The sequence below is a fragment of the Callospermophilus lateralis genome, chromosome 14, assembly GCF_048772815.1.
Source record: "Callospermophilus lateralis isolate mCalLat2 chromosome 14, mCalLat2.hap1, whole genome shotgun sequence".
NCBI classification, from domain to species: Eukaryota; Metazoa; Chordata; class Mammalia; order Rodentia; family Sciuridae; genus Callospermophilus; species Callospermophilus lateralis.
The window spans coordinates 38,723,667-38,747,481 of record NC_135318.1 but is presented as its reverse complement, the minus strand read 5'-3'; the positions used below and the strand labels follow the sequence as shown (position 1 = coordinate 38,747,481).

At 38.8% G+C, this 23,815-nt stretch overlaps 1 protein-coding gene across 1 annotated transcript in view; it reads left to right on the top strand.

The window, feature by feature from the left end:
- The window catches only part of Fshr (follicle stimulating hormone receptor), a 151,037-nt gene that overhangs the window by 118,749 nt on the left and 8,473 nt on the right, over positions 1 to 23,815 (top strand). The window contains exons 5-8 of the mRNA XM_076832741.2: positions 8,729 to 8,800; positions 10,303 to 10,380; positions 13,977 to 14,045; positions 14,156 to 14,230. Coding sequence (XP_076688856.2) covers positions 8,729 to 8,800; positions 10,303 to 10,380; positions 13,977 to 14,045; positions 14,156 to 14,230 — 294 coding nt within the window. The remainder of the gene's footprint in view (positions 1 to 8,728; positions 8,801 to 10,302; positions 10,381 to 13,976; positions 14,046 to 14,155; positions 14,231 to 23,815) is intronic.

Sequence of the window (23,815 nt, the reverse complement as noted above, 5' to 3'; positions counted from 1 at the left end):
ACATAGGAAGTGTTCAATAAATGTTGACCATTATTATTATGAATCTTGTATCTACTTTCCAGAACAGCACAACAAATCTATTACCATTTCCACTTGGCAGCTCTTCAGAAATGTGGACTGCTCTTCCCAAGAAAAATATCCTACTTGTTGAACAGTATGGTCTTAATTCCTCACCCTTCTATGCAAAAAAAAAAAAAAAAAAAACACTGCATATTCCCAAATAAGTTGATTTAATTTTAAATGTAAAGTATGTACACACATACACACAACTATAGTACTGCAAATATTATAAACATATAAAAATACAGTATTAAACAACAATTTATAAATAATGTTTCTATACTTTCCTCTTATTATATTAACATGGAACCAAAAATCTATTTTACTCTAACTACAATCTTTTAGAAAAAGCAAGGTCACAGGGTGTGTTCAGTATTTTTTAATCCTTTTTAACACTTACAAAAGCTATTCATAGGTCATATCAATATTAGATTTTAATGGCTGTCAAAGCTAAAAACAAAACTTCACAAAAATAGGTAGATCAATACAACAGCACTCCCTATGTACATAGATACTTGGTTTTCAATCCTATGTTCCTTTTATACAAATATTTTTATGAAATTCAGCTAGTAATTTTCCTTCCTTAATGTCAATCAGATGCTCTTACAAACTGTGTGGAAGATGTTGCATTTTTATACTTTTAATGAAAACATTCAAAATCCCATTTAAAAAACTGATTAGAAATACATATTTCCTGATTTTTTTAAATATGCAGTGTAAGAGTTTTCACACATATTGACATACTTACATCATTTTCAACCATAAAATAATCATTTGCATATATGTTTTCTCCAGTACTCTTTTCCAAAAGCTCTCTTCACAGCATAAATTTTTCTTCAAATGCTATTATACTCCACCTCATTATTAATATAGCACCTTTCCCTTAAAGAGACAATATAAATGTGTCCAATAGGAAAATATCTGCTTCGTAACATTATTTCAGTTAGCCATTTGTCATCACAGGAAAAGTCAAATTTGAATCACGTGTCTTTTTGTTAAAAAAAATATGTAAGTCATCTCTAATTTTATCAATTCTCTGTAATTTTCCTTGAGATAGCCAACAAACCTCTAAGTGATAATATGATTCTGACAAGAAAAATTTAGGACTCAGAGACTAAACAGAATCAGGTAAGAAGACTGGTCCAGGCAGGTTTATCAAAAAAAAAAACAAGGGGAAATCAGAGGAAAAGCCCAGGAAGAATCCGGGAAATTCAGGTGTGGCTTTCTTACTTAGGAGTCATAGAGATCACACGGGAACAACAGCAACTCAAACACCAAAATAGTACTGCAGCACCCAAGAGCGATGGGGAAATGCAAGCTGTGACCTAGGCCTAGCAGAGTTGGGAAATCAAACATAGTCACAGTTAGAGCAACTAGAATAGAAGGTTGGAACGTGACCAGGGCAGTGAAGGGGCCCGGACAGGGCATTCAGTTTCCCTGTAAGATAAATCTCATTTCACTGGATAAAAAATAAAGGATCTGAGTCCTTGAGACTTAAACAAATAGCCAAGACGCACATCATAAAGAATGATACAGCCAGGACTTGAACCCAGATTTTCTGGTGCTAGAATCATTACCTTTGAAGCTATGCTACATGCCAACTTTAGCAGAAGCTTATTGCTAAATTCACACACTGGGTCAAAATAGAACTGCAACCTGGCAGGGCAGATAGAACTGAGCTCTTGGAAATGCTGTCCCTGGGCTAATTAAACTCCCCCTGATTATTAAGGAGTCTGGTTTCCATGGAGACTGAGATTAGTTTGAACTGAATAGGACAGTTAAATAGTCCTAGCTTTGAAGGTGTGAGATTGGAAAGGCAGGAAATGAGGGTCTCCTACTGTCTCATGAAATTCCTTACACAAAATCATCTTACAAAGAGAGAAACTGAGATTCTCAAAAGGTAAGTAAACTGTTTGGTGTCATTCACCTAGCTAGAAAGAGGGTACATGAATCCAGAGTCTATCTTCATGTCTGAGGTCTTAGTCATTGGGCCAGTTTCTTACACACTGACATCTACAACCAAGTTTCTGTGCTACTATACCTGGACTAATCCTTATTTAATGAGCAAGAAGCATATGTTAGCATCTTTTATCATGTTGTATAGAGCTACTCAAATTCCCAGTTAATAAAGATCTGTAGTTAATAAAAATCTCTATCAGCAGGCCTCATAAAATAACAAGACTTTTTACATACACTTGATCCTCATTTTTGCACATTCCATACCTTCTAATTCACAACCTGCTAATATTCATTTGCAACCATAAGTCAATACTTGCCACACAATTGGTGGCATCCCCTCCCTAAATTAAATTCTCCTAAAGCATCTCAATAGTCACTTCAAACCATGGCATGAACTCTGTGCTGCCTCAAGACTTAGACTAGAAGAGCTAAGACAAACAGACAAACAAGCAACACAAACAAACAGCCCCTACTAACTTAAGGTAAAAAAATAAGAACGTGCTGCTACTATTGAAGATTAATGAAAGCATTAATGATGCCATGAGCCTCAGAGCCCAAGGGACACCTGCTCATGAAAGGCAAATGTATTACCCTGTGGCAGGAAGGTAGGATAGTTCCTGGCCTTTGTAAGGACCCAAATAAATTTATTCTTGCAGGAGCAGTGCTCAAGGTCATTATTGTAACCTAAAGATTAGGGACAATCAGGTATGAAAGGTGCTAACACCAGCTTAGAATGTGAAACTGGCTGTTGACAGAAGAGAGCTCTGAGCCAGTTACTTTTCTTTAAAAGACCTATTTGCAGAACTTAAATTTGCTGACATTTTACCCCCAGGCCTTTAACTGTTTTTGAAGATAAACTGTAGTTGAGTGAATCAAAATAATTTTGCAGCAAACAGTCATTTGACCAAAGCAAACCTATTGAGACATAGAGCTCCTAGCTGATTACCCACTTCCAGTCTCCATCAGACATGAATTTATTGATCAGAAGGGAAAAATGAATTGAAAACTAAGTGTTCATCCGAACTCCATTTCCTGTGTTATCTTGGGGTTATAGAAAGTCTCAGCTACAGAGTTATAACCAATAATCCATCTCAGTGGATGGTCACTAGATCTTTAAAAGTGTCTTAAACTCAGCACTACAGGAATAATTTTAGCCATTTTTGCAGCATTTTTTCTTTTATATAAAGACCAAAGATTTCGATGTGTTTTCGTAGATGTCTATGGATATTCATTCCACAAGTATAGTGACTATGGAAATTCATACTATTCATGTTAGTTAAATGATGCATTTATACCATTCTCATTGGAAAATCATGAAGTCTTCCTCCTTCCAATTATATAAAACTCACATCCTTTCACTCAGAGATATGAGCTAGTTGCTAAGTCAAATCAATTGCGTGTACATAATTCCTTGTGTGCATTTCTCTTGACAACTCTTAACACACTACCTGGCTTAAAAAGCTTGGTAAGCATAGCACCAACCACTGTGCCAATATTGAGTCTTCAGGAAAAATATGAATCCTACCCTCATACCATTCAAAATCTGAATGAAGAGACAGACACTGGATAAATGAATACAAAATAATATATAGTTTAACTATAATGGGTGACTAAAAAGAAAAAGTGCCAAAAAGAATATAATTATACGGGGAAAGAATCAGGAACTATAATTTAGATTGGCAGTCAGGGAGCTTCTCTCTGGGGAAAAAAAATGACATTTGTAACTAAACTCAGAAGGTTGATTCTAAGTTGACCAGGTGAAGACTGAGTGTAAGACTTCCAGATAAGGCACAACCAAACACCTGGAGACTGCGAAAGAACTCAATGCTCTAAGGAGCTGAGAAAGAGCCACTGAGGCTAACATGTCCTGCAGAATAGCATGAGATGAGGGTGCAAGAATAGACAATAAAGACTACAATAAACACTACCCTGAGTGTTATGGGAAAGGACCAAATCCCTCTGATTTACAGTTTTTAAAACAATGCTCTGCATGCTATATGGAGAATGGATTTAAAAAGAACAAGATTAAGTGTGTGGAAAACAGGAGGAGACTGTTGCAGAAATCCAGAGGAAGGATGATGTCTTGTTTTAGAATGCTGTCAGTACAGATGGGCAAAACTGTATGGAATCAAGATGTATTTTGGAATTGGAATCTAAAGAGACAGAGATGGACTGGATATTGGAATATGAGGAAGCAACAGCCAGGCTTGTCACACTTATATCGAACAACTGATGAATGGCACTACTATTCATGGAGAATAATTATGGAGGAATGGTTTGGTAGAGGTGATAGTGAAGGAACAAATGTAGTTGATTATGTCAATGAAACACTTAGGAGAATATGTGGAGTGAGATTTAATTAGTGATGAAAGGTCTTAAGACAAGTATAGTCTAGGATTCACCATATCCACACGACTTAGGTAGGTAGATCTTGTTTCCCACGGCTCTGAGATTATAGAGAAAAGAGAATGGGGGAGACCTGAGTACAAAGAGAGGACAGGGAACAAACAAAGCACACTAGAAAAAGAGGAACAGAAGAGGAGGAGGTTTAATAGAAGAGCGCAACATGACAGAAAGCAATAGAAGAGAGAGTTCTAATGATCCAGAAAATTCCAATAAAATAAGAATTTTAAATGTTGGGCTGGGGTTATGGCTCAGCAGAAGAGAGCTCGCCTAACATATTCGAGGCCCTGGGTTCAATCCTTGGCACCATATATACACAAATTAAAAAAACAAAGGTATTACTTGTTTATTAGATTTGTAGTTAGTTGGGTGGTAGATTTTTGGCATGATCATTACAGTTTTGTTGAAGAGATGCAGCATGGAAAGATAGATGTAAGGCAGGTTGAAGGTAAATGAGGTTAGAGTAGATGAAGAAAACATTTTCAGACATTCTAAAAACATTCCTGTGGAAGAAACAAAAGAAATAGGACTGGGCTGCAATGCAATTAGAGAGAGACATGGAATAAAGGAAGATAGAAACTGTCAGTAAATCTATGTAAAATATCAAACTCAGTGCAAGTTGATCTGAGTTAGTCTAGGTTCTCCAAAAAATGTCTGAGCAAAGACTTACAAGCAAGTAGTTTATTTATGTATCCAAACCCAGGGAAAGAGTTTGGATGGCTAGGAAGATGGATACAGAAGGAGAGAAAGTCAACTAAAGAATGTATTATCAGGAGGAGCACAACCAGCTATTTGTGGGCTCAGTCATGTTAGAGTCCTCTAAGGTATGACATATAATATATTCAGAGTTATTTGCCCAAGAAATAAAAGAAAGAAGTTCAGCACTAGTCAAGAGTTGCCCTTGTAAGTGTCAAATCTCTATTACTTCCCTACTTGCAAAGGTCTCAGAATGGCTAAATGGGTTCTTATAACTCACTTGAAGACGGTGGAAAAGTCCAGAACAGAAAAAAAGATACCCAGTATAGCTAAGACAAGCTTCTGCCAAGTAAAATCAGATAGCATCTATTGCCATGGTAACAGCTAAAGTAAAAGTTGAACCATGAGGAGGTGAAGCAGAATACAGAGATGATTGATAATGTCTACCTTAACTTTATTATTCCACATTCTTTCTGCCCTGGAGAGATTAAATGGCTTGTGTCTTGTTCATGCCAGAGTTGGTGTGTAGGTTCTCCTGATTCCTGGCCTCCTAACCTCCCTGTCTCTGTTCAAGACTAATTACCCGATATAGCAGTGATACCTGACAAGAAAATTAACTAAATCAGGGTTTTGATACATTCTGGTGACAGAAGCAAGAAATGTTTTAGAAACATCAAGCAATTAACCCAGTATTTTATGAGCACATACTGCACTCCAAACCTCCATACATACAGTCAGAAAATACTAAACATGGTCTCTGCTTTGAGGTTTCATTAAAAGAATACTACATAAACACATGGGAAGAGATCAAAAGATCATAGAAGGCTGGATCTGATTAAATAACAAATGTGCAATAGGACTGTCAGCAGGTATTTAAAGTTATGGCACTGTTTCTGTTGAAGAGAATATTGGGTAATGGAGGGTAATCAGGAAAGCTCTTTTGTAGAATCTTCAAACTTCAAACATTAACAGAAGCTACTACTGGCTAATGAGATTATAGGTGATTCTTTAGTATTTTTAATAAGTCTTACAATAAATAAATATTACTTTTATATGCAAAGAATATATATACATATATATGTATATATAAATATATATTTAATAACCAAGAAAGCAGAGTAACTACAACTCTTATATAGTAAGTGTAGGTATGAATGCACAATGGTATCACTTTGTAAAAAACAAAAAACAAACAAAAAAAAACTTCTTAACTGTTTTCCAATTAAGCATATGCTTACCATATGGCCTGTAATCCCACTCCCAGTAATTTGCCCAGGAAAAAGAAAATCCATGTTCTCATTAAAGAAAATGGACACAAACTTTTAAAGCAGATTTTATGTATGTATGTGTGTATATGTTTTATATATATATAATATATATATATACATACACACACATACTATATACACAAACACATATAATACATATTTTTTACACACACACAAATAACATATATGTAGCCTTCAACTGGAAAATGGATTAAAAAGCTGTGGAACATTCATGGAATACTACTTAGCAATAGAAAACAATGAACTATTGACACATAATGACACAGAAGAATCTCCAATGCATTATTCTAAGTGAAAGAAGCCAGTCTCCAAAGTTGCACACTAAATTATTTCACAGAGATGACATTTGGGGAAAGGCAAAATTATAGGAATATAAAACTAATCACTGTTTGTCAGTAATCAAGGGTATAGAAGGAGGTTAAATACAAAAAGGAAATACAAGAATTTGGAGGGTGATGGCACTGTCTTGTATCTGGGTTGTGCTGGTGGTTACACAGCTACATTCATTTGTTTTCACCCATAGACTTCTATGCCAAAAGGAATTAATTTTTATGCATTTAATTTTTTCAAAGATAAATAACATTGCAACAAATCAACCATAAGAGTATATTAAAAACTTCTTTCTCCAAATTAAAAAGCAGAAGGAGACCATCCCAAGATGGGTTCTACATGGATCATTGAGAACCAAGTGGGGGCGGGGGGAGAAACACCTGAGAATCATTACAGAGAACTCAAAAAGAATTCACTGACTCTCTAGATACAGAAACAGATAAAAAGACACCAAAGTCCACTTCAGAGTCATAAATTCCAAAAAGCTCACAGTCCTTTATAATGATGAGTATATCAATCAGGGTTCTGTAGATTTAAAACAACAAAGACCAACTCTAGTTTAGATAAGTCACACACAGAAGGAAATGGGAGTAGAGAGATACTGGACAGTTTCTAAGAAGCTCACAGGATCGAAGGAAATGCTGAAGAACAGCGTGTCAGACAATTCTCATACACTACTTGGGACCTTAACCACAGCTGTGGCAGTCACTTCCATGCAGATTTCAGCTAGCTTACTGTAGGTGTAACTGGACAACACCTGGCTTGGCTTTGTGTGCTACTTCTCACTCCCTGCTCTGGGGCTTCTTCTGTACCATGGTAAGGATGCCCATCAGAACTCACAAGTATTCAAACAAATATCCAAGCCAGAAGCAGGGCATTAATAGGACGGTGTCACTTTTGACCAATAGGAAATTGAAGTCTATGAATAAATCCTTCCCCTCACTACCCTCCTCTACTCAGATCGACAAGTCTGATATACGTTTTGAAAATCTCCTAAATCAAATCCTTGAGATTAAGGAACAATCACCAGTAGTGGTAGCCAACTCGATAATTCATCTTGATATTGATTAGCTTTCCTCCTTCCCTGTTTCATACTTCCTGTCCTGGATGCTCTGACTCATATAACCAATTATATTACAAATAGGCCAGCCTTCATCTCAGGTTCTCAGGCCCTACTTCCTGAGGAAGCCAAGCCAAGACAACTAGGCCCTGGGAAGGAGCCAGGATAGGTCTGAAATTGTCAGGTTTAGAAATTAATGGACTATCCCTTAGGGTGATAGCAGCAGAAGACTCAGGTTTAACTGACCTCCAATCATTCCCAGGAGGTGACATTTGCTTGGTTTAGGTCACATGCATATGAGGTCAAACGGCATGGAATTTGATGTTCTACTTCCAAAAGAATCACTGGGGGGCTGGGGATGTGGCTCAAGCGGTAGCGCGCTCGCCTGGCATGCGTGAGGCCCGGGTTCGATCCTCAGCACTACATACAAACAAGGATGTTGTGTCCGCCGAGAACTAAAAATAAATAAATAAATAAATATTAAAATTCTCTCTCTCTCTCCCTGTCTCTCTCTCACTCTCTCTCTAAAAAAAAAAAAAAAGAAAAAAGAAAAAAGAATCATTGGGAGTGGGGAAGGGACAGTGTTTCAAAAAGTATGCCAAGGCTGGAAATTGGAAATAATTTACGAAAAACTTGTTACCTACTTGGAATTTATTGGGGGATCATGTTAACTTATCAATCTTTAAAAAATAATGTGTTGTGGCTCTTTGTGACCAAAGTGTAAGTTTCTTTGCTCTAAGGAATCAACAGTGTACTCCATCCTGATTAGATTCTTAAAATAGAGAACAGACGCATAATTTAGGATTATTATGAGCTTTTCTGGCAGATTTTTCTGATAGTTCAAAATTGATATTTTGAATTTGGAAAGTTCATACTCTAACAACTGTTTAAATAGCAGTTTCATTTTCCTTCTCATTTTGTCTCTCTCTAGGTTAATATCAAATACAGGTATTAAGCACTTGCCAGCTGTTCACAAGATTCAATCTCTCCAAAAGGTTTTACTGTAAGTTTTTCACTAAATTGTATCTTCGTCACCTTTCTGCCACTATAACAAATGCCTGAGATGATTAACTTATGAAGAGAAAAGCCTTATTTTGGCTCACAGTTTTAGAGATTTCAGTCTATGATGAGGTAGTCCTGTAGCTTTGGGCTTGTAGCAATACATCATGTCAGGAGGACATGGTCAAGCAAAACTTACCACCTCATAGCCAAGAAGCAAAAGAGAGGACAAGGAAGCTCATCCCCAATGACCCAAAGGCCTCCCACTATGCCCCATCTCTTAAAGTTTCTACCACCTCCCAACAGTACCAAGCTGGGGACCACGCCTTTAAAACATTGGCCTTTGGGGGACACTCAAGATCCAAACCATAGCAAGCAGTTAGCCAACTCTACTCAGTGGTGGTCATACTCAATAGCCTTCTGGGCTGCTAATATATATTATGTAGTCTGTGTACTTCCAAATGAGATTGGAAGACAAGCCGCAAGGTCTTTGGTGTTACCTGCAGGCCAGCCAATCTCAGTTCAGAGGAAGTCAACAGACTACTCAATAAGTGTTATCAACACCAAAGAAGCTTGTAGCAAAATCACTGTCTCTTCTTTTTTCACTAATTAATGCTTTGTTTCTGTCCCCTGAAACTCCCTCTGTATTCCATCATCCCCTCTTTTTCCCTCCAGCATTCCTGTGCTGCCCTATCCTTAAGGAAACTGACAAGTTCATACTAAAGTATTAGTGTCTTGGTGTGTTTGCTTTTTCCTAAAGCACCTGTATTTCAAAAATGGAGGAGAAAATCAAGGTAAAATGGCAGCTTAATTTGCAATAGTAAAATTAGAAGAATATGAATAGACTCCAAGGGAAGAAATTAGGAAGCAGTGTAAGGAGTGGAGAAAGAGAATCTTCTAGAACTTCTCAAATTGTTTCAAGCTGTTTGCTACTTCTATATTTATATGTTAGAACAAACCTACTATATAAGTTTGACAACAGGTTAAGGAATACAAACAGAAAGATATAAGATTTACCTACCCTTTAATTCAGGAAAAGAGAAAAATTGTTCTGGAACCAAGGAGAATGAACAGAAGAAAAAAAAGTGTAATAAAGGGATTGAGATTGGAGAAAGAAGGCCCACCTAAGGCCCACCTAAGATGAACAGAGAAGTTTGGTAGGGAGGTGGCAGGTCAGTTTTAGTGTCTTTGTCCCGTTGAGCAGAGAGACCAACTGTAGAGACAAGGCTATGAATGAGTGTGTTAGAACACAGTGACATTAGCTAAGAAACCCTTCAGAGAGAAGACACTGCACATCTGCAATTCCACCTATAAGAAGAACTGACATTCAAAAGATGAATTAGAGACCATTTGTTTCCCAAACTTTGAACTCATTATTCTCCAAACAAAAATTACAATAAAACATTACGTCAGCTAAAGATCACATCCTGCCCAGTAAACTAACCAAGGAAGGGTTTCCCAAATGGAGCCAATGCTGGTATCTAATTTTTCTGTACTGTTTTCCAGAGACATTCAAGATAACATAAACATCCACATGGTTGAAAGAAATTCTTTCATGGGGCTAAGTTTCGAGAGTGTGATTCTGTAAGTAAGGGGAAGAAATCCAACAGAGTAACATTTGATTTTTCACTTAATGATCTTTCTCATAATGGGATACTCTGCTTTTGTTTGGATAACTGGCATTTCACCATTTAAATCTCTCTCTGGTTCTGTGTTTTCCTCTCATCTTTACATTTCAGAATCACAACATGGAGTCATGTTAATAATTTATGATGCCGTGGTGTGATTCAAGTATTTAAAATTGCTCTTTGAATGATGGTCTCCTGTGATGCCACATCTGTTCCAAAGGACAGAATAACTCATGCATCAATAAAGCTAGTTATTGCCTGGCAAGGCTTCTGTTGCCTAAAGAAAAAGACCAGGAAGGAGGCTGGAGCGGGGAGATATGGCTACTCCCTCCTAACCATATTAAGCAGGCCCACGCTGAGCAAAAGATGACTTCTCATTTTCTTGAAATGATCACGTTTTTTAATGAGCTCAAGTTACTCCCTCTGACTTCTGGGCAAGTTTTTAAATGCGCTCTGCATCATTAATGAACAGCCTTCTAATCTTTTGTGCCGGTATCTAGCATGGCAGTTTACTCATGCTCTAAGGTAGCCAAAAAAAAACAGGCCTGTTTTGGGCTACTGGAAAACTCATGGGATCCATGAAAGTTAGATGTCCAGAATGACATTTGGGGAACCAGTAATTGCAATTATATCTGTAAGAAAAAATATTTTATCTTTCCCTTTTGTAACTTTAGTGGGTTTTTTGTGACACGATTTCTCATAATTTGGTTTCTTTTAAATAAACCTTATTGTGTATATTTAACTTAAAGATACAAAAGAAACATATAGTTCCTTTCTGCCCTTCTCTAACTCCTTATGGACACTGTGTGAATTCCCCCAGAATTTCGGGAAGCACTCCTCGAGAGGGAATGGCTTACCTTTAGAACTCACACTTTTCAGACATGTCTCTAAAGGAAACTTTCACATCTCCTGATTCATAATCAATGCAGCTTAAGTCTCCAGTTGTTCTTAGTTTGGGTGTTTTATCTAACGTAGAGGCGCTTTCCCCCAATAGGGAGAAAAGCATGGCAAATGGCACTGAAGACAGAGAAAGCTTTCTAACAGACCCGCAATGAAGGGTTATCAGACCCTTGCCTGTGACTCAGGCAATGATCAGGGAAAGCCCATAGTGTGGAGGCCTCTGAGTCCTTCCACACCCTCACGGGCCATCACAAGCAGAGGATCTACATGGGGAAAGCACCCAGCTAATTTTTCTGTACTCTCTCCCAGAGACATTCAAGATAATATAAACATCCACATGGTTGAAAGAATTTGTTTCATGGGGCTGAATTCTTTCAGCTATGGCTGGCCAGAAGAATGGCCTAATTCAGAAGAAACACAGTGAGATGACACATGTGACAGCTCCCAGCACACTCTGGCCTCTGGGTAGGCTTCCTTTATATATTTTCTCCCTTCCTCCATCAGTGTCCATCTCTCTTACCTGCCCTCAGTGAGTTTTCATGGACCAGGTCCCCCTTTACTTTCACTCTTTAAGATGAGCAGCCTCTGCTGAGGGAGCACATGGTCTTGTCCCTAAGGATACAAGAGGGTTTAGGCTGTGCAGGTAGTTGTCATCATCGCTGTCACCAACAGATTTTAAAATAGGACCCTCCTATCTTAAGAGACTAGGAGTGAGCTGTATAAATGTTGGTTTCCCTTTGTTAGAGTTCCCTTTAGTATAACACAAACCAAATTAAGGAGTTTGGGCCATAATTTGTTTTTTTGTGAAATGATTCATCATTGAAATTTAAAAAAAAAACATACTATTCCCCTCCCCACATGATGATATCTATTGATTGATAAATCCATAAAGACAAAGTTCTACTTTGAAAACAATAATTATTTTAAATTAGCCTATGCTTCAATCATAGCAATAGCTATTTGCAGAATATATATGAGCAGGAAAAATTATCTTGTCTATAGACAAACAGGAGAAGCCCATATGGATTTGTACACTCCTGGGAATAGATTAAGGATCAACCAACTACTATCCACAGGCCAAATCTAGCCTATGAGCTAAGATCATATTTTTTGTGTGATTAGGAATGCTAACATTGAACCTAAATTAAGCAAAACATCATATCTCTCAAAAACAGAATTCTATTCTTTTCAATAGTAGACCTATATTACAAAAGAAAGAAAAGTTGAACTCAAACTATTAAATTCTGAATTTGGTCAATAAAAATTTGTGAAAATTGTTTTATAAGAACTTATATTTCTATATGATATCTTCCGTCTTGCCTCTTGGCCCATAAAACCTAAAATTTACTATCTACCTCTTTTTAGAAAAAGTTTGCTCACCCTTGTGTTTGATCCCAAACCCCTAGGGATGTACCTCCCATGGGTTAGGGACAGCTGCCCCAGTACTGACTACTCTGGGCCAGGCTGACAAGTCAGGAGTCTGGATGCCTGGGAAAGGCCTTCTCCTGGGCATGGTGAACAGGATACAGTGCTCAGTCACAGCTTTGTCAACAGAAACTTTTAACTGGTTACTTATGTTTTGAAAGATGTACCTTGCTCCTCGGAATTTTTTAGCCAGCTGGACTTACAGAGGAGGGGAAGAAAGATGTGCAGTTGTTTTGCATTGATTTTAAGCATTTTCTAGATACCCATCATAGCCCAGGAAATAGTTTGAGTCCTGATACACAGGAGCCTCTCTGGGTCAGTTTTTTCAACAGTGTTATTTGTAAAGCCACGCAGGGAAAAGAAAGTGACACACAAACAAGAGAGCTGGTCGGGGCCCTTTGGGCTGACTTCCCCCAACCTATCCCAACAGCAGAACTGTTGGCCCACAGTGTCCTCGGGCTCCTCAGCTCCGGCAAACCTGTTCCTTCGCACAATGAGCACAACTGTTCCACACCCACCCCAACATCCCCCAGAGCTTCCCCCATGCCCACTCACACCACCTCGCCCTGCCACAGCCACAGGCTCTATAATTGATTTCTCTTCCTATCTGGCTAATCCAGAGTCACTCCCACAAGCCTCCAATAACCAGGTCCCTGTGGGTCACAGGAGTTGTTCAGGTTTTATGACAACTTAATTAGATCACTTTTTGATGACAGTCAGGCAGCTGCTATGGGTGAGCATGGGTGAAAAAGCCTTAAGGCCTTAGAGAAAGGTGGCACAAAATGTTCTTTGTCTTAGAAACACTGGTTCAATAATTATATGATTTTTGTCCTTCAGAACAAGAAAGATCTTCATCTCTTTCTCCCTTAGTTTCTTCTCCACCAAGGGAGACATATGCAAAGACCTTATAGTTACAGGATCCAGACTGCTGTGCCCAAGTGTGCCTTTTTTGAAATTAAATTTTATTTATTCCTTTTTTCTACATGAAGTTTGCTTATTCCTTTGAATAGATAATATACACACATAAAATAAACTTTAAAAGTTACAAAAGGTTATACAGTGACAAATCAGTCTCCCTCCTGCCCCTATTCCTGAGCTCTAAGGGTGGTGTTTTATTTATGCCACTAAACCTGTGCTGTCTGATCTTGCCCCAGTGCTTCCAATTATGAAACCCCTGTATTGTTTGAATCTGACATTATTGGTTTTTTAATGGGCCTTTTATTTCAGATGGCTGAATAAGAATGGAATTCAAGAAATACACAACTGTGCATTCAATGGAACCCAACTAGATGAGCTGTAAGTAGCCTGGCTATTCTTCCAGGCCATTTAGAGGGAAATGGCTCTTACAACAGTGATATTTATGTAGCTTTCTGTTTCCCTTCTTCTTTCCTTAACTCCATCCCCAGGAATCTAAGTGATAACAATAATTTGGAAGAATTGCCTAATGATGTTTTCCAGGGAGCCTCTGGACCAGTCATTCTGTGAGTAACTTTCTCTCTTTTCTTATCTTCATGGAAGAGCTCGGTTTGTAGAAGCTAGAACTTCACTCTCTCCATCTCAAAAAAGCTCCAAGATAGAACTAACAGTCAAGGTTGATTCTTATTCATGTCATCTGCAAAGATTTATAAGGACAATTTAAGGCTGATCTGCAGTCTGGCTTTCAATAAAATGGCAACAATAATAATAACATGTAATGAGCACTTACCAAGTGCCAGACAAGTGTTATAAGAAGTTAAGAGGCATTTTCTCATTTAATCCTTAGAATAACCCTCTGTGGTGGGAAGTATTATTGCCATTTTAGAGAAGGAAAAACTGAATTTCCTAGAGGCATTAACTAACTCACTCAAGGTCATGCAAGTTTTAATAGCAGGGATTTAAAACCGAATTGTTCTGACTCGTGATACAAACTAACCACTCTGTTATGTGTCTATCCTAGAAGAAAAAGCACAATTCTCCTTCCTTACCCTCCACCCCTAAGAGAGCTGTGGGTACACACTATTCCATCCAGTGAGACCAACATACACACACAATATCTTTGGATCCTCTTTCCAGATCCCTTGGGATGCATTCAGTGCCCCTCAGCCCTGCATCCGCATGACTCCTCCTATTGGCACATCCTCTTCCTGATTCTTCCTGCCAAAAATGACTTTTCCTGCTTTTCTTATCCCTGCTGCCCTTTCCATTAAAGATCTTTCTGAGACCCATCTCTTCTTCAAGTCTCTCTGATGACCTGAGCCTTTAGTGACTTCCTCCTGCAACTTCAGCAGCCTTTATGGATTGAAGTAGGAGGTGCCTGCATCATAATTACCTAAGGGCTTTTTAAACATGTGTTTTCCTGGGCTCTAAGCAAAAACTACTGAATTTACTGTAGAATGTACTTCAAGAAGAAGAACAGCACCCAGGAGGAATGAGATGCAAGAAGGAATGGTGAGCTAAGAAATAAACATGCTTTCTAGATGCAGGCATTTGAGAGGCACACACTGTACCTCTTAGTAGTTGGCACGGGCTGCCATGCCTGGTTATCCTTCTAATCTACTATCTATCAACATCACTTTTGTCTTCACCAAATATCTTATATTCTCCTTCAGATTGGAATCTATCTCTTGAATTAAATCATGCATGGCAGAGCAGAAACTCCACAAATGTTAATTATTGATGATAAAGAGTGTGCTATTCCCCATACATGGCTCTCTGCCCCTTTGAAGAGAGCTGTGTGTGTGTGTTTTAAGATAGATTTATCATTCGGACCAAGTTCAAAGATTACTCCAGAATGCCTGGCTGGAGACAGCAATGTATGCAAAAGGAGGTTGTGTCTGCATGATTAAAGAAGTGCCAGAGCAGCAGCCTCAGATCAAACCCAGGTCCTTTTCCTCTGTAAGCCTGTTTCCCCTCCTAAAGACTGGCAAAAACAGTAGTATCTATTTTCTATTATTGTCTGAAGCTTAAAAGTATATACACAGTGTGTCCATATGTGTTTTTTTTTTCTTTCATTGAATAAATTTTTAAGTGCCACCTTTGTACCATGTGTACCCTATACATTAATGCAGGAAACAAGAGGAAGTTCTTCCTCACAGAAGGCTAATATTCTCATGGGGTGAGGGAGAGTCAGACAATAATTTAAATATACAACTTAATATATCAGATAATGACATGCAGTATGAAATAGAAAGCCTAACAAATGGAGAGTGCCAGGTATCCAGTCCAAGTGTTCAAATATACAAAGTACTTAGAGCTTATAATGCTTAATGTTCCCTGTTCTTAGAGTGCTTGGGAGACAAATGGACTTTGACAAAGTGCTTCTGATATACTCTGGCTAGGGAGGAGATTATCCATTTCACTCAGCTAAAAAGTCCTAAGAGTTTTGGATGTTCCTAAATAAGCACCACTAACTGTTCAGAATACAACAGTTATGGAGTATGTTTGTTTCCATATGTGACCTGGGACAGGAATAACATTGAATCTAGAGCACCTTAACCCACTGTGTGCTCCTGAAAATGTTTACATTGAACAAGATCCCCCCCTGGTTCATTATCCATTTGAGAAATCCAGGCCCAGAGGAAGGAAGTGACCCTTTAAAGATCACACTGCAGAACTCAGAGCAACAGAGCTCATTTCAGAAACTAGCTCTTCTGCCTCACATTCCCATATGTTTCCACCCCACCATGTTTCCATGAATACATCTATTCGCATCTAAATGTTATTCATTAAGGCCCCCTGCAACTGGTGGGGAACTGAAATAGAGGGAAAGATAATTATTATACCAGCCTCTCAGCCTAAGAATACAAGTCAGGAATACATAATCACAGCCCAGAGGAACATCTCCTAAGTTTGCAAAATTGGCTTCCAGGGTTCCAGGCTAAGGCACTGCACAATGTATCTCATCAGAATGTTTAAGACAAAAACTCAACACACAAGTCTCCCAGCCAGCCTTCCTGTGAATGCAGGCAAGACACAGTTCTGTGGGGTCCTTAAGTTACAGGCTCATTGTTTTATCCCCTTTACTATAGAAACATATATGGTCAGAATTAAAATTATAGAAAATTCAATGGAATTAAAAAGCACCGCTCGTGACTCAAAGGGTCTAGAGTAATAATGCCTTCTCACATCTTTTCATCTCAATGCATGAGAATATATGTGCAAGATCCTGGCCAGAAGCCCAACCTATAATTGCTAGTTTCATTCTTCTCACCTTGAGGGCAAATTGATCACTTTACCATCAAGTTTCTCCTTCTGGAGATTTCAGTTTAGTCCACATGCCCTTTAAGCTGCCTGCTGACCTGGGATGCAGACTGATGAATGGCCTATCTCATTTCCCACTTCTGCAACCTGTTGCACCAACTCAGTTAAACCCAGCCTGAGGGATGCTTGTGTAAGTGTGCAGAGGACAGCTAACCTCAGGTGCTATGAGTGAACCGGTAGGACTAGGAATTTGTGCGGACTATCCAGCCCCAAACAGATGCTTGAACCAGGGCTACGTCTGTGTTTTAAGTCAGATCCTAACCCCCCAGATAAGACTTTAGTAGAGATATATGAATTCAGGAGATTTAACAAAAGATATTCTCAGAACATGTGGAGGATGCCTGACGGAAGCAAAATCAGGCTACCAGGGAAATTGAACCATACTGCCTTTACAACAGAAGACTCAGCTGATCCCACAGGGAGCTCTGGAGTGAAGATGAGCCTTCAAAGTTGTACTGAACTAAGGCAGGGGCCAAGCCTTCATGGGGTTTAGGTTGTCCCCAGGAAGGAGGCGATCTTGGGTAATTCCCAGAGTAGAAGCCGGCTAAGTGCCACTTTAGTGTGAGTGACTCTCAGCTGCCTAGAGCAGTGGTCCTAAATTTGATTGGGCTTCAAAATCAGCTGGAGGGCTTTTGAAACCTCAGTTTGTTAATCCCAACCCAAGAGTTTTTGATCAGCAGCGTCAGTACTGGGGGCTTAGGTCTAGTGTCTCTAACCACATATTGGTGGTTCAGAGAGAACTCTGGTTCTAGAGATGAGATTCTCCATGTTGAGAGTTGAGAAGCCCTGCCCCGGCTCCAAAATATCTCCTCCACAAGGAAGACTCTTCTTCCCCCCACAGGTTCATCCTTTGTCTCCCTCACACACATACATGGGATTCTACTGGATGTCAGGGAAGTGTGCATCCAAACTGATGAGCGCTCCTTTCCCAAAGGCAAAATTTCTAGTGGAGTGAAGAGTACCCGAGGACACAAGAATGAATGATTGTATTGTGAAGAGAAAGTGATGCCGAGAAGCCACGGGCATGCAGACAAGGTCCAGGAAGTTTCAGAGGGGAGGCCCAGCATCCTCATTTCCCTCTCGTTGAGTCTTGACCTTGAACATCAGCAGCCATCTAAGTTTTCACCTGATATCTTGAACTCACTGAACTTTTTTTTTTTTTTTAAGCAATCAAGCAATTGCCGTTTCCTTGGGAAACAGTTTCCTGTGGGGAAAATTTAATGCATTGCCTTTGCAGGCTGGAGCCAGTACAATCATATTCTGATGGTTTATCAAATTGATTTGGCTATAGCTCAGATTCATTTGATAGTTCAGATTCAAACACTGAGTTATTTGTATAAGAATGATTCTCTTCCATTACCAGTGTACCCACAGTCCTATAGATAGTAAATTGCCTTTTTATCCCGCCTGGGATCATGAAAGAGAGGTCTTCTAGCCATCTGTCAGTGTAGCATACACCAGAAATGTGCTCTCACTTATGGAAATGATTGACCTGTAATAACATCTTTGCTGGGAAAAATAGAAATTGTTCAAATCAAATTTGTGGCAGTGGCTATAACACACTTTATTAAACGGGGCACAGAGCGCTATTTAACTCCTGCCTCTCCTAACTCTGTCATTATCAACTGCTGCCTTCCTTGCCACTCTAACTCCACACCAAGAAGCCTAACAATGTTGAAACCATTTAGGATTACTAAATCTCTTCAGAGCCAACTATCAGCCCGTGGTGTCTCCACTGGTATTTTTCAGGATTTAAATTCTCAAAACCACTCGCTTCCAGAATACAGCATGTGTTGAAATGTTAACTGGAGCGATACTTTACAAAGAAAGGCCACAGTCATTAGACCCAACCAGCTTCCAAGAGGAGGATTAAAAACACCAGCCCACCACTGTCCCTTCCCCCTTGTCCACCCACTAGCTCCAAGAATAAAGAGAGAAATCAAGTGAATATTCTCAACTGCTCACTGAAGACACGGAGCCTGACACGGTGAACATTTAAACACCTATGTGTCTGGCACCAGGCAAGATGTAAGAGACTTTGAAACAAAACAGTGCCTGACCTAATATATCTGGTGGTGGGATAAGCATTATCACCCACAACAATAAACACTGCAGGAGTTTTCAGAGGCTATAGTAACCCAAAGCAGATACCTAATACATCGGTTTCATCATGTGATGCAATGACTTTTAACAGATGGAGTTACACTATGGGAAGAAGAGAGTCTATCATCCTAGACCTGCATTTCTGTAATAGCCACTCATCCTCTTTCTACTTTCAATTCTTTTTCTTCCAGTTCATTTAACAAGTATTTATTGAGCACCTACTCTATGTCAGTCTCAAGGACATGTGGGTTTTTTTTAATATATATTTTTTTTAGTTGTCAACAGATCTTTATTTATTTATATGTGGTACTGAGAATCAAACCCAGGGCCCTACACATGCCAGACAAGCATTATACTACTGAGCCACAACCCCAGCCCAAGTCTCAAGGCTTTTAAAACTAATCTTACAAAAATACAGATCGCAATAAGTCATTCTTCAGCTCATATAAATTTTAAAATCTTCTGACTGACTTTCAAGGCTCAGAGACCAAATTCCATCCCATGATTCCCTTTATTTCTCAAAATATGGTTGCCCAAAATAACTCTTCTTAATACTCAACATTGTGCCATGATTTGTGCTCTGCATATCTATCCAAGCCTAGATGTATCCAATAGTCACTATATTTGTCAGAGTTTTTTCAAAAAGATAGAACCAATAGGATAAAGATAGATGGAGATATACAAGAGGGAATTTACTAGGGCCATTGGCTCAAATTAATATGGAGGCTAAAAAGTCCCGTGATAGACCATCTGCAAACCACAGGACCTTGGCAGCTAGTAGTATGAGTTCGTCCAATTTCAAAGGCCTCAGAGTTAGGGAAGCTGCTAGTATAATTCTCAGTCCAAAGTTAAAGGTCTGAGAACCCAGGGAGTTGCTGGTATAAGTTTCTGAGTCCACAGACTCAAGGCCCCAAAATTTTGAAGTCGAAGAGCTGGAAAAGAAGTATGCCCCAGTTCTAGGAGAAAGAGCAAGAGAATTTGCCTTTTCCCTTTTTGTTCTATCCAGGACCCCAGCTGACTGGATGGTGCTACCCACACTGAGGACAGATCTTCCTTACAATTCACTGATTCAAGCGTCAATCTCTTATGTTTTTCTTCTGGAAACATCCTCAGAGGCAACAAGAAATAATGTTTTAACCACTATCTGAGTATCCCTTAATTCCAAATTGACACCTAAAATTAACAATCAAAGTTACAATAACCTACTTTCATAAAGATGTGAATGAATAATAACATCTTTTTAAAAATTACACTTCCAGGGATATTTGCATTCTAAGAACAGATATTATTAAAAGGAGTTATAAAATCAAACATCATATTTCCAGGACCTGCAGAAGGATCATAGCCATAGCCGAGAGAGAGAGAGAGAGAGAGAGAGAGAGAGAGAGAGAGAGAGAGAGAGAGAGAGGAAGGAGGAAGGAGGAAGGAGGAAGGAGGAAGGAGGAGGAAGGAGGAGGAGGAGGAGGAGGAGGGGAGGAAAGGGGAGGAGAAGAGAAGAAAAATGGGAATACTAGTGTAGTTAAATCTCAAACAACACTGAACAAGATCAACTTATCTTGGTTCCTGTTGATATTAATTACCATGGATTTTTCTTAATCCATGGAAATACAAGAGGAATAATCTTTTGGCCAATCTAGAATTTGGAAATCTTAACAGATTATATGTTTGGTCCTTCCAGCAAGTATATATATATATGGTAAGCTTTAAGTAAACACCTCTTTCCTTGTCATTCAGGAACCATTTCTGCTAAAGAATTTGCTTTACTGAATTTTAAGTGACCTTGTATCTCTCTCCTATCAACCATTCCCTTCATCATCATCCACCATCAAATCTGGATCCCAGTATACTGACAAGAAGCCTTACTTAGTCTCACAGCTGCAAAGCTATCTTGTACAAAGAGCAACGGTACACATATTTTGTATCTGTGATAAAGAGGAATCCAAAATAACTAGCTCCAGAAAATGGAACAAGTTTCCCAAGGGGGCTTCCCAATCTAACATTGGATCGCATTGGATTGCATTCAAGTTATTCCACCCAACACATCATTCTGCTTATTTCCAAATGCATGACTATCTCCTTGTGAACTCTGCCCAAGGCTGCTCCCTCATTTGGTAACTTTGATACTCTTAGTCACATGTAATGTCTACTACAGAAGTATCATTTCAGTGAGCTCATTTGAAATCCTGATTTTTTTCTCGTTATACTTTGTGCCCCTCTCCCTTCAGAATCAGCTCTCTTATAAGACTTGCTTCAAGCTGTCATTTTTATCACAGAGCTGAAGCATCTCTGATTATCAGAAAATTGTAGATTTCATGAGTCCTGCCCTGTACCAGAAATGATGTAGAACCCCAAAATGTCTTAATAATCTCTGCTCTTGGGGCATAGGAAATCTGCCTGAGGAAACAAACACATGAAAAGTCAAACAATTTGAAATAATAGAAAAGGGAACACAGATACAAGTTTCTTTTAAACTGATGGAGGTCAGAGGACATCATGGTTGACTGGGGCAATGGATCTATTCCCTTTATAGTTCTTCTCCAATGGCACTCCAAAACATATAATCAAATAAAGCAACAATTTTCTGGGTGCAAATTGCTAAGAATGCTAGAGTCTTCAACCCTCAAAGAGAGAGAAAATGCAAATACAAATAGCTAGAACACAAAGCAAAAGAGTAAGTGGTGAGAAAAGCAAAAAGTTGCTCCAATTTTATGTTAGGAATATGGATGGCCTGTCACTGATTCATGGGATGTCAGATCAGGTGGCTGGGTGTGGGGGATCCTCTTTCAAGTTGTCCCCTTCACTCACATGCCTGGCATATCTGCTCAATGGCGTGTTTGTGCGCACAATGCAGTGAGAAGTCTTGGGTCTCTCTGTCTACATGCCATCTTATCCTCCAGCGCCTCTCCACATGGCTGAGGTTTTTACCAACACAGCAGCCTCAAAGTATTCAGAGTTCTTTCATGGAAACTCAGACCCTACAAGATCCATATAGAAGCTGTCAGTGCTCTTAAAGTCTAGACCTAGAATTCAAATTGCAACACTTCCTTCATATTCTGCTTCCCAGAGACATCACCATTCAGCCCAGATTCAAGGGGAGGGCAAACAGATCCTCCGTGGAAATAGTGCTGAAGCATTTCCAGGCATCTTTAATCCATCACAGAGTATGTTAAATAATAGGATGGTATTCCATATGAAAATTTGTTTCTCTCTGGAAATCTTCAAATACTATGATTTTTTTTCATATATTCTAAACTCTAGGGAAAGGCATAATTAAGAGAAAATAGTCTTCTGTTTTGTATTGCTTGCTTTTTAAAAAAAATGTCCATGACAGGTAATTATTGCCCTGGTTTAAAGTGTTCCTGAAGGACTTTTTATCTCATTCCTCGAGGAGATCCTTGAACTGTTGTAGACAAAACAGGGAGCTGGATCTCAGTCTGTACTCTTTTCACACTTGAGAAAAAAAAAGAAGAACCCAAAGGCCAGATGAAGTGTGAACTTGGTCACAGAGAACAAAGTGATGAATTCTGATAGTAGAACTGGCCAGAAGAGGGACTGCCTGAAATGAGAAAACAGAAAGACCTCCTACAACAAAGAAGAAAGTTGGGAAGCTCTGGCATAATGGGAAGTATAGATCAGAACAGAACAGCTGAGAATGTAGATTCATCACACTCACCACAAGATTTCATGGAACATACTCTTATTTGCAGGGACCCCAGATTGAAAGCTATAATACATAGAAGGAAACTAGAAAAGATACATTGGAACACCAGAAGCATTTCCCTGTGATTAGTAATGAGGAGTTAGAATGTATATATATTTGATATCTAAAGCCACAAAGTTTTGCTAAGAGTTTGGTTATGGGGTGTGAAAAAAATAGATGAATCAAGGATGACTTCAAATTTGTTGCATGAACAACTGGTTGGAACAAGCTCCAACCTGCTGCAGGTGGAAAAGGGTTTTGGAGAAGAGCAATAGTTCAATTTCTAGTATCTAAAACTTGACCTGCCTCATAGGTGTCTAAGTGAAGTTGTCCATATAATGAGGTGGTTGAATAGAAGAGTCTGGAATTCAAGGGAAAGAAGTAAACTAGAACTAAAAAATTCTACCATAGAAATGGTGTTTAGCTCATAACACTGTACGAGCTTACCTAAACAGTAAGTGAAAAAAAGAAAAGAAAAGAAGCACAGGTACTGGAGAAGAAGCAAAGGTACCATGGGTATTCCTAACCATTGGAGGTCAGGGAGGCACTAGAAAATAACAGAAAACTTCTAAAGAGTCAGGAGATAAATATTAGTAGATATGAAGATAATCACCAGGAAGCTATAAAAATTCTAAATTTTATGGGCCGAAAATCATGCTATCAAGAATATATAGAGAAAAATTATCTAAAAGTATACCATAGTTGGTAAATCATAGTTGGAGATTTTAATGTACTTCTCCACTACTGACGGAACAAGTAAAAAAATCAGTAAGTATATGGAAGATTTTAATTAGTATGAACAAATTTGATCTAATTGACATCTAACAAGGAAGGAAATAAGTGTAATATTTATAGGTACTAATGAAGGCCATCATGAATTCTTAAAATATAAATCTGCCTGAATATCAAACAGGGGATCAGTTGTCCAGAGATTAGCAATGTCAGATAACCACTTCTAACTCGAGGTCTCTAGAAGCAAGTGACAAGTGGTCTTACTAAAGCCCAAGCACTTGCAGAAGCTGGA